We start from the raw sequence: 17856 nt of genomic DNA, 5'->3' as shown, positions 1-17856 counted from the left end.
GAAGCGTCTCCGGCGGGCCGGCTCCGCCGCGGGCTGCGCGACATCTCCTTCATGGCGCGCCGGCGGCCCGAGCTGCTCTGCGGGGCCGTGGCGCTCGGCTGCGCGCTGCTCCTCGCCCTCAAGTTCACCTGCAGGTGAGGCGGCCGGGACTCCCCGGTCACCAGGCCGGCGCCCCTTCGCCCTGCCCGGCGGTGCCAGGACATCTCTGGATTCAGGCTCGAGGGTTGGAGCGGCCCCATCCTGGCAATGGGACCTGACCTTGCCTGGAGCGCCAGCCTTGACCCTTCCTCGGCAGCGGCCATTGCCCCCCGCTTCCCCTTCTCCTCTGCCAGCTACTCATATGGGGACTTTTTATGAAGGGTGCTGCCCGGCGCCTCTTTGTACCATCAGGCTTCTGAACAACTCTTCATTTGCTAAGGGTTTCTGTGTGTTTGCGTGTTGATCATAACCTGTTAGGAGTTACGGAGTGCGCCTGTCATTCTGCCCAGGCTCTAGGAGCCTCCTTTCTCTCCTATTTCACTTAGTTCCGTGTGCCTTCAGTCTAGCAATTTGCTGCCGTTTTAAGGGGCCAGCCCCTTCGAGAATTCATTCATGTAGCAGTGCCCAACCCCCACGATGTGCCAAGTACTCAATCCAGGTGAGCGGACATTCCGGTGAGTGGGACAGACAGAAAGAAAGTGAAGTCGATGCCATTTTAAAAGGCTTTAAAGGGGGGGGGGGAAGGCTTTAAGGAGCTCCAGTGGCCTAGTGGTAAGAAGCTGCGCTGTAATTCTGAAGGCATTGGGTTCGAATCCACCAGCAGCTCCGTGGAAGAAGGATAGGCAGTCTGCTGTGCGTTTTACTGCCGTTGAAAACCCGCTGGAGAGTCTGCTGTGAGTCTGTTAGAAGAAGGAGCCCTGGTAGCGCAGTACTAACGTTACCTAGCAGCTAACTGAAAAGTCAAGGAGAGGAGTTTGAATCCACCAATGGCGCCTTGTGAATGGTGGGCTTCAGAAACCCGGTGGAGGTCAGTGTGAAGAATCGCCTTAAAGGTGGTTGTTGTTGGTTGTTAGGTGTGTTTGAGTCGCGACTTAAAGTGACCCAATGTATAACAGCCCTATACCCTGCTCTCTGCTGTGCCAGTCTTCTTGTCTCTGGTACATCCACCCGCATTATGTCAGTCACTGATACTTTGGACATGTTGCAAGGAGGAACCAGTCCAGTCCTTGGAGAGCAATGTCATGCTTGGGAGAGGGGAGGGACAGCACCGGAGAGGAAGACCCTAGACAAGATGGATTGATTCAGTGACTTAAAAGGTGGTGGTGGTGTTGTTAGGCGACTCATCGCGACCCTATGAACGAAAGTCCTTGACACTTGCATGACTTTCATCCTTTCTCCAGGTTCATAGGGTTTCCGGAGGCAAGCTGTTACGGAAGTGGATGCCAGTCCTGCTTCTATTTAACACATTTTTTTTTTTTAAACTGAGGTGGTTCTTCCTACCCACATGGCTTCCGAGATTTTCGAAAAGCATTTCTGGGATTTAGTTTGTTTGGTTTAAATCCCAACTGATTGCTCTTTAAAGTTACACCATCCCAGCCTTGTAAATTATGAAGGCGATTAACAATCCATAATTTGCACACTTTCAGCTTCACAATGACAGCCACTATGTACTTTATACTGCACTAATGATCCTTTAATGATCAATGATCTTTTTCGTTATTCATGCTAGAGTGCTTAGTCTGTGTGTGTGTGTGTGTGTGTGTGTGTGTGTGTGTGTGCTTCCATAAAGATTTACATTCTTGGAAACCATCCTATAGGGTCAGAGTGGAACTCTGGTGGCCTAGTGGGTAAGGAGTTGTGCAAATGACTCATAGGCAGGCAGTTCAAATGCTCCCCCTGCTTCTTGGGAGAGAGAAGGGCAATACAATGAATAGCCTTTGAAAATTTGCAGGAGCATCAGCTACGAGTTGGGTATGACTATCAGAAACAAGCTGAGATTTTACAGCACTACAGGGAGTCAGAATTGACTCCTGGGCGATGGTTTGGTTTAAGGGAGGAGGTTGTGCAAAGCCTTTCTCAGAGCAGTGTCTTTGTTATTCCACCTTTATTTTTTTTTTAATTTAATTTTATTTTTTTTAGTAATTTTAATGAACATTTACAGAGAATTTGGATTTCCATTCATTCATTGCTGCACTTCTCTCCCCGCCCAGCCCTCTCCCCCTGCTCCCCAGTTTGCTCCTCTCTTTTTTTTAATTATTATTTTATTAGTGTGTGTGTGTGTGTGTGTGTGTGTGTACACCGTCAAATCGGATCTGACTGGTACAGGAGGATATTGTCCCTCCTTTCCCGGCAGAGCATCTGGTGGATTTGAACCGTGCGCCTCTGGGATTGCAGTGCAGCTTCTTGCCACTAGGCCACCAGAACTCCCCTTGCTCCTCTCTTTCAAAAGTAAAAGAAAGACTCCCTCCCTGGTACACAATCTCTCCACACCCCTCCCACCGCTCCAAGTACATTCCACTATGCAACCTTAATTGTGGACTCTTGTGATAACCGTAATACCCTATCATACATTGCTTTTAAATTATTCAGTCCCACTCAACACTTTTTTTTTTAAAAAAAGGAAACAAAGTGAAGACAGTTTTTTTTCTTTTTTTGGTAACATCAGGTCAATGTATTATTGCATACAGCAAATATTTTCCAAAAAGAATTTTTAACATAGTTACCTTCCACCATCCACTTTCAGGCCAGGTTTCTGAGAGCACTTAGCGTTGCTTGTTGTACTGTCACATTTCCATCCTCTACATGTCTGTCCAATAGATCCATAAGTTTTTCTACAATTCCACTGTCTGCCATATGGATACAATTTCTATCATTTCTGGCAAGAAAAAAAAATGTAGTGTGGGCTTTTGTGTAAGGAAGAGAAGCAGTGAGACTAGAGCAGGAAGATCTTCCTAAGGAAGTGAATTTGCACAAAGTGTAGAGGCAGGACCAGTGTTAATTAGAAATATCCAGGAAGGGTGCCCACTGTAGAGGGAACAGCATGCACAAAGGTCTTGAGGCTTGACAAATTTGAGATTTTCCAAGAACTTGGAAAGAGGGACATGGGTAAGGTGGAGAATAAGTCACAGGAATTAATGTCAAGAGAGTGCCTCTCTTTGGAAAAGTGCACAAATACAAATTTACCTTTCTGGAGTGGATTTGGCCACTCCAAGGAGACCTGGTGGCACAGTGGGTAAGAACTCGGCTAATAACCAGAAAGGTTTGGGTCTAACCTGTCAGTGCCTGTATGGGAGGAAGGGGTGGCAGCCTCAGAACCCTGTGGGGAGGCTCAGCTCTGTCCCTTCAGGTTTCTGTGTGTCAGAATCAACGTGATGGTAACAGGTTTTTGGTTTGGCCTGCCAGGTTTACCAATATATGTTGCTACTTCTAGCATATTGGCGAAGAGGAAGGTTTCCATTAAAAACGTATTTTATTGAGGCTCTTAAGCACAGTGTGCAGTCCTTGTTTTGTTTTGTTTTTTTTTTTTTTAAAATAACACCCAAAAGCTCAATGTCAAAGAATTGGGAATTTTGAAAGAAGAAGTACTTACTGTAACTGCCATAGAGCATTTGCCATATGCCAGATATTGTATTAGGAGCAGAATTTCTCAACCTTGGCCTTGTTGGTATTTTGGGCAGGTAATACTGTTGTGTATACTGTAGGATGTTTAGCAGGACTAGATGTCAGTGGTCTGTAGTGTGTTCTGCTGTTAACCAAAGACCGTGTGTCCCCAGTTCAAATCCAACAGTAACTCCGAGGTTTACAGCTTGGAAACACAATGGAGGGTTACTAAGAGTGAGAAGAGACTCAATGGAAAATATGTGTGTGTGTGTGTGTGTGTGTGTGTGTGTACGCACGCACTCTTGTGCTTCTGTCTTTGGGATGCCAGTAATAATGTACACATGGACACAGCAGTCAGAAATATGTGCGCACATGTCTCCTTTACACAGATGGGTTCACTCAAGTCTAGTATAACTCTCTGTTGACCCTCATGGTTCCCTGTGAAGTCTGGATATGACGGTTCCCTTCCTAATTTTCAGATGAGGTACTTAGGCCATTGACGTGTCTCAAAAGTTGCATCCTGTCATACTGTTAATACGTAGCTGGTGTTTGAATCCTGCACAGTCATTGATGAGGCTCTTAACCAGAGATCCCCTGCCCTGCTCTCCATCCTACCCCAATATTTTGTGCAGAGGAACTGTGTGCAGGGCAGATGTTTTGCTGGGTGGCATTGGGATTTAGTTTGAGGTGAGACACTTTGGCCTCCAAGGGCAGGCACTTACTTTTTGTGAGTTCGTTCATGTACAAAAGGACTGCCTAACATCTGCCTTGAGAGAACATGACTTAGTAGATATGAAAGTCCTCTGAGATTTCAGAAAGATAACAATTGTGAATCTAAGTTCCAGACCTAATAGAGCTCTTTTTACTTGCTTCAGGCAAGGAGAGTGAGCCGTGAATGGTGGTTTTCAGCTCATTTTTGTGCTACTAGCCAATTTGATGGGCTTTTAATAGATGCATTTATTGCTTCTTAGAGACATTTTTGCTTGAATGGTATCATGATGCTGTCTGATCATTGTACAACTGACTCGAACATTTCTGTCCCTCTTCTGCTTAAGGCCTTTGCTTTTAACAAGGAAGGACAGAGGTGTGGAAGGAGAGTTGGATTTGGTTGGTTTTTTTTGTTTGTTTGTTTTTTAATTTTTAAAAGTGTGTTTTGTCAGTACCTCCAGAGCTTTAATAACTGACCTCTTCTTGGCTAAAATTAAACAGAATAATACAATAGAAGGTTGATTTGGGGCTGAAGGACTATACATTTCCGGTCATTTAGTATTTATCATCATACCTGCATTTCTGTGAATGAGCTTTCATACATTTATTCTACTCACTTTTCTTTTTTTTATCATTTTATTATTTTGTATGTGTGTGTGTGCGCATACCATCAAATCGGATCTGACTGGTACAGGAGGAGATTGTCCCTCCTTTTCCCGGCAGAGCATCTGGTGGATTTGAACCGTGTCTACTCACTTTTCTATTACCCTAATTTTGGGGGAGGGAATGCATGTGTATATGAATGTAAATATGGAAATGTGTGTCTGTATTTTGTTTTATGGCATTGTATAATTTGAAAGTTGTTTTCCGCCCTTTGGGTTGAGGTGTAGGATATGAATTTCATATAAAGCTTTGGAATTGCAACAGATCTTTTCTCTTGGCAGCTCTTTGAGTGTTTTGTGCCATATTTCAGAGCTACAGAAACTCATTGAGGTAGGTGTAGTCTTTTCTAAAAAATGATAAGACAAATTCAAGAGTGAATGACTCTGGTGGAGCAGTGACATTGGTTTCTCCTCTTTGGGTAATGGTTGCTTTTTTTTATGGGTTTGCTTTAGGTGTGCTTCTGAATTTGCAGAGCAGAAATATGAAACTGATCATTATCTAGTGTCTATTCTGTTACAGAGTTACTTTCTTCTCAGATTGTGTTGTAGACCTCCATCTTTTTATTGTGATTTGCTTTCATATGCTTCAAAGTTAATTGGCATGTTTTACCAATAGAAAGTTTGTTGCAACCCTGTCTCAAGTCTGTTAGTACCCTTTGTCCAATAGCATGTCCTCACTTCTTGTCTGTGTGTTACTTTTTGATAATTTTCACAAAAAAATCATGTTTCCCCCCCTATTATCTTTTATACATCTTTTGTACTAGATCAGCATGTATGCAGCTGTGTCAAATTCAGTACCCGCCCCACCCATGGCAGGCGCTGGCCCAAAAGGCTGCCAAAGAGATACTGTAACTCATGGGCCCTGTTCCTCTCTCTTGAGCCTCAGGGATAAATTTTGTTACAGACATTAGAAAAAACACAACAAAACCCCAGTATGTAGCATAAACATAATTTTCATGTGCACTGGTTATTACTGTTGGTATGTGCGATTAAGTGGCCTGCAACTCACAGCGACACTATGTACAGCAGCTCTGAAGCCTGCCCTGTCCTAAGCCAGTCTCAGTGACTCTGACACACCCAATCCCCATGTCCCTAGTTACTGTGTCAATCCATTCTATGTGCACTGGGGATAAACAAATTTTTGCATCTTGCCTCTATTGTGACAGCTTTTTTGAAGAGGTTATGGAACTGAAGTATCTCCAAGGTATGTGTCTAAATTTAACACTTAACCCAGTTTTAATAATTAAAAAAAAAATAAAAGAGCAGAATTTGGAGTCTCTTGAAAATGTAACTTTTCTGACCCTAGACCTTCCCCATTTCTTTTTGTCACTATTTTCTTTGTCATTCAGGTTTCAATTTAAATGATCCTACCCTGAAGGCTGCTGCTTCAGAGGAGCCGCAGAGCAGTGACCATTTTTGTGTATTGCTGTTCATAGGTTTCTTTGCTGACTTGTCCTCCACCCTGGGAGGAAGCTCCTGAGAACATGGCCTCATGCCCATCGCATGGCCTCAGTGCGTCTATCTAGTCCGGTGCCTGATGGCATCACACACATCACATGGCCTTGGTGCCTCCAGTCCGGTGCCTGATGGTGTCATGCCCATCGCATGGCCTCGGTGCCTCCAGTCCAGTGCCTGATGGCGTCATGCCCATCACATGGCTTCGGGGCCTCATGGCATCATGCTCATCACATGGCCTCGGGGCCTCTATTCCGGTGCCGGATGGCATCATACTCCTCGCATGTCCTCAGTGCCTCCAGTCTGGTGCCTAATGACGTCATGCCCGTCGCATGGCCTCGGTGCCTCCAGTCCAGTGCCTGATGGTGTCATGCCCGTTGCATGGCCTCGGTGCCTCTAGTCTGGTGCCTGAGTCACAGTAGCATTTGTTCAGTACATATTTTTTAAATCATCTCATGAGTGAATGAATTGTTCAGGTTATGAAAGTATTTTACATAAAACTGTAGTAGCTCTTTGATAAAAAGGTTAGAGTGAGTAAATTGGAGATTTGCTCCCTTAACATCACTACTTTATAATGTTAATAATTTTTTTTGTTGTTGTTAAAGTAAGAAAAGAATGTATTTGAAACTGTTTTCTCTGTTCACAAAGCTAAGCTTTCTGGCTGCATAGACAGATATGGAACTCTTTCCCTCATGCTAGATGGTCTAGTTTAGGTCTTGGGTGTTTATGTTTTATTTTTGGGTTCCCAGTCCTTGACAGGCTTTTGCATATTTCAACTTTGTGTACCTTCTCTTTGCCTTTCTCTTCTCTACTACTGTTTTCTGAGAAATTATCGCTCAAGTTCCCTTGAACACATGCAGAGTTAGGGTTAAATGAGTCACCCTTAACATCCTTGTGAAACAAATAAGCATTCTGATGCTGATTTTCTCTTGGAACATCCTCAATAATAATAATGTGGTTGTGTTGATTTATGTTTAGTCTACTTTCACCTATATTCAGGTGAGGTAAGTAGAGATTTGTTCATTTAACAAATTATTACATTTCAATAAATTATTAAATGAATGAATGTGAGACTTGCGCAAAACCATGAGGAGCTGACAGATAGACATGCAGAGCCCTTGTCCTGATGAAGTTAATGGTCTGAAAGGGAGCTCTGGTGGTGGGATCTTTAAGGAGTTGTGCAGCTAACCCAAAGGTTGAATCACTGACAGCTCAGGTCTATCAGTGGTTCTGTGGACAAAGATGGGTGCTCTCCTCCCAAGTGAGTTGTAGCCTTGGAAACCCTCTGGCGGGTCAGCTGTGAGTTGGTCCAGACTCGATGACAGTGAGGTTTTTTAAAAGAGTAAACACTTAAACAAGTAAATGATATAAGTTATAGATTATAATGAGAACTATGAAGATAGCCAGGTGATAGCTGAGAGGAAAAATGAAAGCATCCTGCCTTAGGGAGAGCCATCAGAGAAAGCTTTGTTGAGGAGCTAGGACTCACCAGCCCAGCCAGTTTTTCTAACCATCTTCATTGAGATAGAATTTACATTCAACAGAAGTCACACATTTTACATGTAAAGGTCAATGACTTTGGAGACCATTTTGGTCTCCCCAGAGCCCCTTTGTAATGTCTCCCAGCCCAGACAGCTCCTCAGCTAATAATGTCTTTCACAATCTATTACTTTTAATAGCAGGACAGTCATGTAGCATGAACTTTTTAACATCTGACTTCTTACACTCAATATAATTGTTTTCAGACTAGTCCAGGAAAGAACTATCGATCGTTCTCCCCCTCCTTCCCGGGATACGTCATTGTATGACTAGGACACACTTTACTTATCCATCTACTTGGTAATTCATGTCACCATTCCTATTGCTTATTGTTGAAATAGTTCCTCTTTTCCCCCAATCTTATTCTTTTATCCTGTGTATTTTAAAATGTACCTTTCTTGTAGTTGGATCTTGTGTCTTTATTCTGTCTTGAATATTCTCCTCTTTATTGAGGTAATTATTTTTTGGTTTTTGTTGTTGTCGTGGGTATCTGGTGCAGCTATAAAAGGGGTTTACTACAAGTAAATGGCTTTACCATACAAATTTATTCTCTTACAGTTTAAGGGGCTAGAAGTCCAAATTCAGGACACCAGCTCCAGAAGGCTCTGTCTGTGTATCAGCTCTGGAAGGCCCTGTCTGTGTATCAGCTCTCAAAGGTCCTTGTTTCCTTCAGCGTCTGTAGCCTGGTGTGCCTGGGAGCTTTCTGTGTAACTTGGCCTCTCCAGTGTCAGAGAGCGTCCTAGTGTAGAGATGGTGAGTCCTGAAGGACACCGTCCACTTGGTAGTACTGAGGACCTCCCTCAGTGCACATTCTTCTTTTACCTCCAATGGGACTAAAAGTGTGATAGGTCACACCCCAGGGAAACTTCCCATCAGGGCTGTGATGAGATGAAGGGATAGTGTATTCTACCCTTAATTCCCCCACAACTGTTTGACTTATCAAATAGTTTGAAGGAAGGCTCATTACTTAGTTTCCACATTATATACATGTATTTGAAAGGGAGCAGAATTCAGGCCATGATGTTGTTTGGATGAAAGTGTACAAAGCATATTAATGTTTCATTTAACAGTTTGTTTTATAACTGTTATAAACTAACTATAAATGTTTATAACTATAAGTGTTATAAATGATAAAATTTTGTTTTATAACAGTCACAATAGTGGGTTTGTGTGTGTTTTTTTTTAATGTCATTATTGATAGAAGTGGACTTAAGTTGGCCTTGTTTCCTCTGTTAATATTTTTCCTAAATGGTTCTGGAGCTTTTCTGTTTTGTTGTTTTGTCAGTACAGGTAAATGGAAAGGCAAAGCTCTGGTGGTCTAGAAAATAGGGAGTGGAGGTGCCAGTGCAAAGACATGCAGTTCTTAACAACCAGCTGTTCCAGAGAAGAAAGATGGACATTCTCTCCTGTGCTGTTTACAGCCTCTTGAAAACCCGATATGAATCAGATATGTGTCAACTCAGTGCCAGTAAATGTGTGTGAGTTTGTTAATGTTTGTACGGAAGATGCTTTTAAGGCTCTTTTAAACTTGGTGGAGCACACTACACCTGAGACATCTTTGGTTTGATAGAAAGCATTAGTGGCAGCTCTGTGACTTCTGTCTGCTTGTCCAGTGCACTTTCTTGTACTGTCTCCCTTCTGGGAACCCTAACTGTTCAGGACACTTATTTTCCAGATAAACAAGGTGTTTGGTGCCTTTTAACTATGTATAGTTTCAAACTTTGGATTATGGTCTGTTTCTGGAGCAATAGATACTATTTCTTAATTGTTCCTCTAGGTTGAATTCCTTGGGTAAGTCCAGACCAACTCTGGTTAACACACTTAATGTGTTGTTGAAGTCGAGTTTGTAAGTGCCCCTAAAATTCTTGTTAGAGGTGAGTGCTTCCTCCCTAGTTCTGTGTAAGCTCTACAGTAGCTTTGGGTTATGTGCCATCAAGTCGAGTATGACCCATAGCAACCTTATGTACATCAGATCTGAACCCTGTCCTATCCTGCGCCATCCTCATCATCTCTGACACACTTGAGGCCATTGCTGAAGTCACTGTGTCAGTCCATGTCACTGAGGATCTTCCTCTCTTTCCCTGCTTTTCACCTTTCCAAGCAAGATGTTGTTTTCCAAAGAATAGCCCTACTAACAACATGCCCAGAGTATGCGAGATGAATCTTCGCCATCCGTCCCTCTAAGGAGCCGCCACTCTGGTTGCATCTTCTCCAGTACATATATATTTGTTCTTTTGGCAGTCTGTCAATATGCAGTACTCTTCTCTGGCATCACAAAACCAGTGGTTCCTGTAGAGAGCAATGGGTGCAGGGGTCAAGGATGGAGTCTTCTGGCCACAGACTCAAGGATACAGAACACTCATCCAGCTTTCTCCTCTACTGCCTCCCTACTTCTGTACAGGGACCCCGGGGAGGGGGGATGACACAAAATAGTAGAGAATAATTTTCAACATATGATTCATGTCTTGCTGTACATCATTCTCTTGTGCAGGTGTTGCCTTAGTACAGTTTTGCTTTTGTAATAACAGAACAATATTTTGGAACTCCTTTTTCTTCTTATTTAATGTCATTCTCCTTCTATACAAACCTCTTGTTAGAAGAAGGTGATTGAAGTCATCTTGTTTGTGTCTGCTCTTTTTTAGTCGAGCAAAAGATGTGATTATACCAGCCAAGCCACCTGTCAGCTTTTTCTCCTCGAGGTCGCCAGTTCTTGACCTCTTCCAGGGGCAGCTGGACTACGCAGAGATCATTCGCCAGGACTCAGAGGTGGTGCTGCTCTTCTTCTATGCCCCGTGGTGTGGCCAGTCCATCGCTGCCAGGGCAGAAATTGAGCAAGCAGCAAGTCGGCTTTCAGACCAGGTAACGCTGGCATTGGCCCTTAGAATCAAATGACTGGTAGTCCCCATTGACTCGGGTTGGGTGTCACTGCCCATGGAGACTCCTCGCCCAGCTGGGTGCAACCAGGGGCACTTTGTCCATGGGAAAGCATTCTGCACAGAAACATGACTCCTGACCAGTGGTCATGGTGGTTTAGTGGCAAGAGTGAGACACATTCTCTGCTGACAAAGGCAGTGCCCCCTCCTGTCTGATTTTAGCAGTGAGAGGGGTGTGGACAGGGACACTTGAAAGGCCTCTTCCTGAATTTGTATTTGACATTTGCTAATATGAGGAAGAATTTATAGATGGCATAATTACAATGTAAAAAGAGAGCTATTAAAATTACAATGTAACAATATAACCCTATTATAGTTACAATGTAACAAGGTAGGACTCTTTAAAATTTATTGTGATACAATGTATATAGCAAAAACCTTGCCATTTAAAAATCTGCAATTCAGTGAAGCCAATATACTTAGCTGTGTTGTGCAGCAGCCATCACTGTCCATTTTAATCACCTCAAACAGAGACTCGGTCTCCCTCCCCTCAGCCTCTGGCAACCTCTGATAAACTTGGATTACTGTGTCTTGAGACTGACCTTTTAAATGCATGGATAAGTCATAAAAGGAAGGCCATTTTGTGCTATACAGAAACATTACCTAGGCAGGTGAGACCACTGCAGTGGGAGGGGTTTTCATCCTAGTGGATCTTGACTGCCTTTCATAGACAAGTGTTTATGGTGCCCTTTAGTGCCCTGAAGTGGAATTAATGCATGATAAAACTTCCCTACATGTGTAGTTTCAGAATTAACGATGCAGAGGTCTACTGATAATAGAAAAGTTAGGAAAAAAGAATTATGGCCTTATAGTCACACATATAAGATGAAGAAATGGAATGGAATGTGTGGCTAATGGTCTCCTTGGATGTGAAACCAGAACTCAATGGTACTCGGCTACCTTTCCTGAGCATTTTGAGTAAAGATTACACAGAACAATTCTGATCAAAGGGGAAAAAATAGAACAGAATTTCAAATTCTCATGGACTTTAGACTTTCTTGAGCCATGGAGGTGGAATGAACCCCTGAAACTGTTGCTCTGATTCTTCTTTAAACCTTAAACTGAAGAGCTATCCCCTGAAGTCATCTTATAAAGCCAAACAGTAGTTTAACTTACCTAGAAAAAAAATGCATGCCTTGAGCTCTATGCAAGTTTGATTTATCTGTGTGAGATCAAATTGACAACAGCAATTTGAGGTTTATGATAATGAAAGAAGAGTTTATGTTAATGAATAACAGCTCAGAAAAGGAAGGTGACAATGGTTGCACAACTTGAAGAATATAATCAGTGATAATGAATTGTACAGTATAAACTGTTGTGTTTTGCTGCATAGATTCTAGCAACAACAAAATAGTTTAGGGGAAAACAAAACAACAATTAACTGGGCTGATCTGATGGCTTATTGACTGTGTGCACAACTTTGTTGAGCATCGTAGGACATCTTGGACAGCGCTGCCCACCCCAGGCTGGGTAACCTCCCCATCACTAGAAAGCAGCTCCCATGCACCCTACTGAGAACCATTGATCTGAGTGACTTGTGCGGGCAGGGACCTTACCAGAAGTTCATTTAAATCTCTCAGCTGGTTTTTCTTAGAAATAGTATTATGTATCATGACGAACCTCCCTGCCCAGCTCAGCAGAGCAGTTTTATTTATATTTCTGAAAATAATACCAAGTGATACCAAGTGTGAAAATAGAGCTGTTCCTTCCTTAAAACGATGAGAGAGGGTGTGCATTTTATGTTTCATTGGTGTACCCAAAGGACTTAGCCATTTCCTGTCTTCCCTGAGCTCCACTTCCTTAAAAAAAAAATCTCTGTGGGTAACCACACAGGCAGACACTTCTCAGTGCTCCAGAGAACATGAACTTGAGTGGACAGCAGTATGTGGGATAAAAGAAGTCACTACTTTGTCAGTCATTCCCAAGTTTTCTGAATTTACAGAATAGCAGTCACCTCCTCCAGGTGGGGAAGCAATTTGTATTTCTAGGTAGTTCATAAATTAAGTGGTGGTTCATAAATTAAGTATGTTGTCACTGTACTGTCCATATAAATATTGTGTCCTCAGAGTGTTACACTGAAAGAATATTAATCTCTTGATCCAAACGTTAAGCTCCTCACAACAGCTCTGTGAAGCAGGTGCTGGTTTTCCTCCTCGAAGGGGAGCGCAGGCTCACAGGGGTGAAGCGGTTTGTTCACGATCACATGGCACCAAGTGGCGGAGGTTAGCATACTGTGCGCAGTTTAATAGATGTTGCTTTTCCAAACAGTTTTGTCAACTCTTTTTGACTTGAGAGCTTGTTATTCTGTGTACTTAATAGGATTTTCCTTTCCTGAGGGAAATACTTGTTTTGTTTTGCAACAGGTAATCTTCTGAACCATCTTATTTATTAAAGGTAACACGCATGGTTTCCTACTTTTGAGGGGAAAAAATGAGATTGCGTGCCTAAAGAAAGATGTGAAAATGGAAATGAACACATTGCTTTTACAAAATGGAGGGAAATGGATGCTTTTTTTCTTTCATAAATAGACTCTGAAAAGAACGCTAAGTAGTTCCACTAAAGTTTGCTCAGTGTTGATATTTTTCTAGCAGATCTAAGACATCTAGGATGATTTTCCTTCAATACTTATGAAAATTTCAAGCATACGGAAAAATGGAAAGAATTTTACTATTACCATCCATATACCCACTACCTAAATTCTGTCACTAATATGTTACTGTGCTTGTTTTCCCACATGTTTATACACTTAGCCATCCTTTTTTTGTAGTTTTTAAACTGGAAGCAATTTTGCCTTCTCTACTCCTGCCCTACTTTCCAGGGGACATTTGGCAATGTCCAGAGATGTCTTTACTTGAGATTCCCTCTAACTGTAGTGGGCAGAGTCCAGGGCTACTGCTGTCCATCCTGCAGTGCACAGGACGGCCTCCATGACGGGATTATTTGGCTCAAATGCCAGTAGTGCTGAAGTAAGAAACCCTGCTGTCTTCATCTGTTGATTAATCTATTTTGGTTTTTTGGTACCTTTCAAAGTGAGCTGCAGGCAGATGGACACGTCATTCATGTGTACATATTAAATGCTCATTTTTACTATTCAATCCTACCTTTTACAGCATGGCTATGATCATCTATTTTAAATACTCATTAAGAATGAGCCTTTGAAATTTGCAGTGTTCTGTTTGCTCCCATTTTGAGTGCAGGCAACATTTTCTTTTTTCTTTCTTGGATGCTCTGCCTGTCAGAGACCTCCCTTACTAAGTGTCGGTGTCGCCATGCTTAGAGAAAGCTTGTTGGCATGTGATCCTTTTAGAAATTCAAACAAATCATTTTCTTGGTCCAAAGCCTGATATACTCACTATCGATCAGTGTCTTTTTATTTTAATGATAAATGAGCACCTTCCTTTGAAAACATAAAACAGGCTTTTTATGCTTTCTGTTTCAGGAGGAAAGGAATAGTTTCATTTCTCTATTTCCCCTTTGAAGTTTTGGTAACTTCTCAGTTGTTATTCATAGTTGTTTGGAAACTTTAAAAAAATTTCTTTTTTCTGTACCTCTGCAGGTGTTGTTTGTGGCAATTAACTGTTGGTGGAACCAGGGGAAATGCAGAAAACAGAAACATTTCTTTTATTTTCCTGTAATATATCTATATCATCGGAGGTAAGAACTTGGAAGTAATATTACTAATTCCAATTGTTTATGAATTTTTAAATGCATTTTTTTTAGTTTTGTTTAAAAATATTAGCTACCCACTATTGAAAACTGAGAAAATACAAAAGAAGCCATGATAAAAATCTTGTCAATTTTATCAGCCATTATGATTACTACATCTACTTCTCAAATATCCTCATTTAAGACGAGTAGTAAATGTACAGTCCATTTTGCATGTAAACAATTTGTCTGACGTTAATGAGTGCAGAAGTATGAAAGAAGAAACACTTGCTGTGATGGTTGAATTCATTTGTCAGCGTGGCTGGACCATAATTCCCAGTGGGTGACACTTATGTAATTTGGAAGTTATGTAATGATAAAATGTAGCACTTATATATGATACAGTTTTCTTCCATTTCGTAAAAGCAATGTGCTCATCTTCCATTTTCACATAATGCCATATTTTTAAATAACAGTTTAGACTTTGAAACTTAACCATGCTGGTAAGTGAGGAGTAGATGTATTAGCATATTTATTTGATTTCTATTGGAAGTCATGAGGATGGCATAGAATAGGGCATGGTTCAGGTCTGTTGTTCAAAGTGTTGCTGTGAGTTGTAATTGACTTGACAGCACCTAACAACAACAGGAGGGAGCTCTGGTGGTCTGTTGGTAGGGAGCAGTGTTCTCAACCCAAAAGCATGTGGTTTGAATCCACCAGCTGCTCTTCAGGAGAAGGATGGGCAGTTAAACTGTCTCTGAAAACCCAAACTGGAGGGTCAACTATGGGTCCATTCCATCTTGAGGGCTCGCAACAACAATATGATTATGTAAAGGAGCCTTGGTGCCATGTTAGAAATTTTAGCTGCTAACCGAAGCTGATGGTTTGACTTCTCTAGCCACTCTGCTGGAGAGAAATGAGGCAGTTTGTTTCTGTAAAGATCTGCAGCCTTGGAAACTCTGTGGGCAACTCTGCTGTGTCCTTCAAAGTGGCTGAGCTGGAATCAACTTGTCAGCAGTGAGGGCTTGATGACTGTAAAATATATATCTACTCCCTTTTCAGAATAAAAAATTAGATGATACTAATTATTTCCTAATTTATTTCTCTTATTTCCTAAGATGCTTTTTTCTCAGTATAGTATAAACAATATACTGCTTCATTTCTCTGTATAGTATGAACAATATATTTTTCCATTTTATTCACTACCCAACAGCAGTTTTTACTAGTACCTAATACTACTTACGCTATTTAATAGAACTTGCAACTATTGTATGGCTGTACGTTTTGAGTATACTAAAAGTACTTTATATTATAAAAACACATAAAATTTCTTTGTTACCTGGCACCAAAACAAAATAAGTTTCTCTCATTGCTGGAAAACTGGAAAGAAATTTAATGATGTGAAACCTATAAAAGTTAGAATGTAGGTAAGGTTGAAATGTATCAGAGAAGAAAAACTCAGATTAGTAGGGAATGATAGAAAACTTTAAGACTGCACCCTGTTAAAGTGGGGAGCCTTCTGAGTCCCAGAAAACATGCAGTCCTGTCAGGTTCCTTCCTGCTCTCACAGATTTCACTATCAGATTCATAGTCTTGTAACCTCAAGTCTGAAATCCATAAAGCTCTGTAATCCTGAGTTTTTTGTAAGTTTTGTTCCCAAATGCAGGAAGCTTTGGAAGCCTAGTGGTAAAAAGATGTGCTGCGATCTCAAAGGCACAAAGTTTGAATCCATTAGCTGCTCGATAGGAGGAAGGATAGAGGGTCTCTTCCCATGCAATTTTTCTGCCTCTGAAAACTCGCTGGAGGGTCAGCTAATGGCTTGGTTTCAGTTCAACAGCACATTACAACAACTACAACAACAAATGCATTTGTCTGGTCTGAATTAACAGAAAGGTCTGTATAGTTTTTATCCTTCTTACTTGAGCACCTTATGATGAATTTTGTTGCAAAGTTGTTATTGTATCTTATACATTGCTGCAAAAATAATGGTGTTTGACTTTAGAGTACTGTTTAGACCCTTCTGTCCTAAAGTCATGCCTAAGGTCTGACTTCAAAGAGATGGGATTTTGACTGGTAGTGTATTTGTTTAGTGTGATGGACTTGGATGTTATTAGGGTAGAATGGATAAAGGAGATTTGATTTGTAAGAACTTTGCTTTTTATGGGCATTATTTTGTCCCTGTGTCTTAAACTCCCTGGGCTTTAGTCAGCTGGGGTTATAAAAACCATCAACAAGCTTGTTTGTGAAGTCTCTGTGGCCATTCTTTCATAATCAAGTACAGGCTTTTTGCAGATTTACTTCTTTCTCTTTTAAAGGTAATTGTAACTTGTAGTATATAAGGATTCAACTCTGTTGCTTGTAATAGGATAATAAGCTTGACCAGCTGATTTGCCTGTGGGTTTTTTGGCTTTGGAAATGTCCACAGATCCCTGCAATGAGTATAGTCTTTGCACCTATTTGTAAGCAAGTCAGACAGGTTTAATTTGATGGAACATTAAGATAGAAGGTTCCTTTGAATTGAGTACAAAATATCATTTGATGCATGTGAGCATATAATATTGTTTTATGCTATTTGTTTCCTTAGCTTTTGTAGAAAGATGGAAAAGAACATGAAAGAAACTTCAGAAATAGTCAATCTTCTTACTGTACAGATGAAGAATTTGAGGTTGGCGCTCACCTTGAGATAGCCTGTTGTTTTGTGCTGTCAAGTTGGAACCAACTCATAGCTCCAGTGGATTTCACGGACAGTTGAATCATACGGGAGGGCATTGCCCATCCTTCTTCCATGGGGCAGTTGGTGTGTTTGAACCTTGTGCCTTTGGGATTGCAGTACAGATTCTTACCACTCTGCCACTACAGCTTCCTTTGAGATGATAGTCTGGTCCTCTTTATTGCCTATTGAAATTTACATGTTAAAGTCAGTTCAGACCTCTTCATACTCATTTCAACATCTCCCATTCCCAAGATATCTGATATAGAAAAAGGTAAATACTAAGGCACAGAAATGTCTAGAAGGTTGTATTTTCATATTCCACCTAAGATTCTTCAAGACCTCTGTTTTATTTGTCTTTCTTACATGTATATGTGACCGTGTTCCATCATTTTAACTATAGTGAGTATTTGTAGTCATTAGATGGCTTTGGGTGATAGTGCTAACGAATGTGGCCTTTAGGTCACATAGCTGGACAGGGCTCTGCTGTTTGTGTATTGCCGTTGTTGATGTTGCTGCTGTTTACTGCACTGTGTGCAAATAATAACAATGTTAGAAGCTTTTTAGGCAAACAGCAAATAGTGGTAATTTTCTTTTTTTTTTTCTATAATTATATTTTATTAAT

At 41.3% G+C, this 17856-nt stretch overlaps 1 protein-coding gene across 1 annotated transcript in view; it reads left to right on the top strand.

The window, feature by feature from the left end:
• Positions 1–8: 8 nt before the first annotated feature.
• TXNDC11 (thioredoxin domain containing 11) overlaps positions 9–17856 on the top strand; it is an 88991-nt gene continuing 71143 nt past the window's right edge. Inside the window, exons 1-3 of the mRNA XM_006894491.1 lie at positions 9–134; positions 10586–10802; positions 14433–14530. Of these exons, the coding sequence (XP_006894553.1) occupies positions 52–134; positions 10586–10802; positions 14433–14530 (398 nt within the window). The 5' untranslated portion in view covers positions 9–51. The remainder of the gene's footprint in view (positions 135–10585; positions 10803–14432; positions 14531–17856) is intronic.

Source organism: Elephantulus edwardii, unplaced genomic scaffold (genome assembly GCF_000299155.1).
Source record: "Elephantulus edwardii isolate Elephantulus edwardi_28Jun2011 unplaced genomic scaffold, EleEdw1.0 scaffold00145, whole genome shotgun sequence".
Classification (NCBI taxonomy): Eukaryota; Metazoa; Chordata; class Mammalia; order Macroscelidea; family Macroscelididae; genus Elephantulus; species Elephantulus edwardii.
The sequence above is the reverse complement of the archived record's forward strand: the minus strand, read 5'-3'. Positions and strand labels throughout refer to the sequence as shown.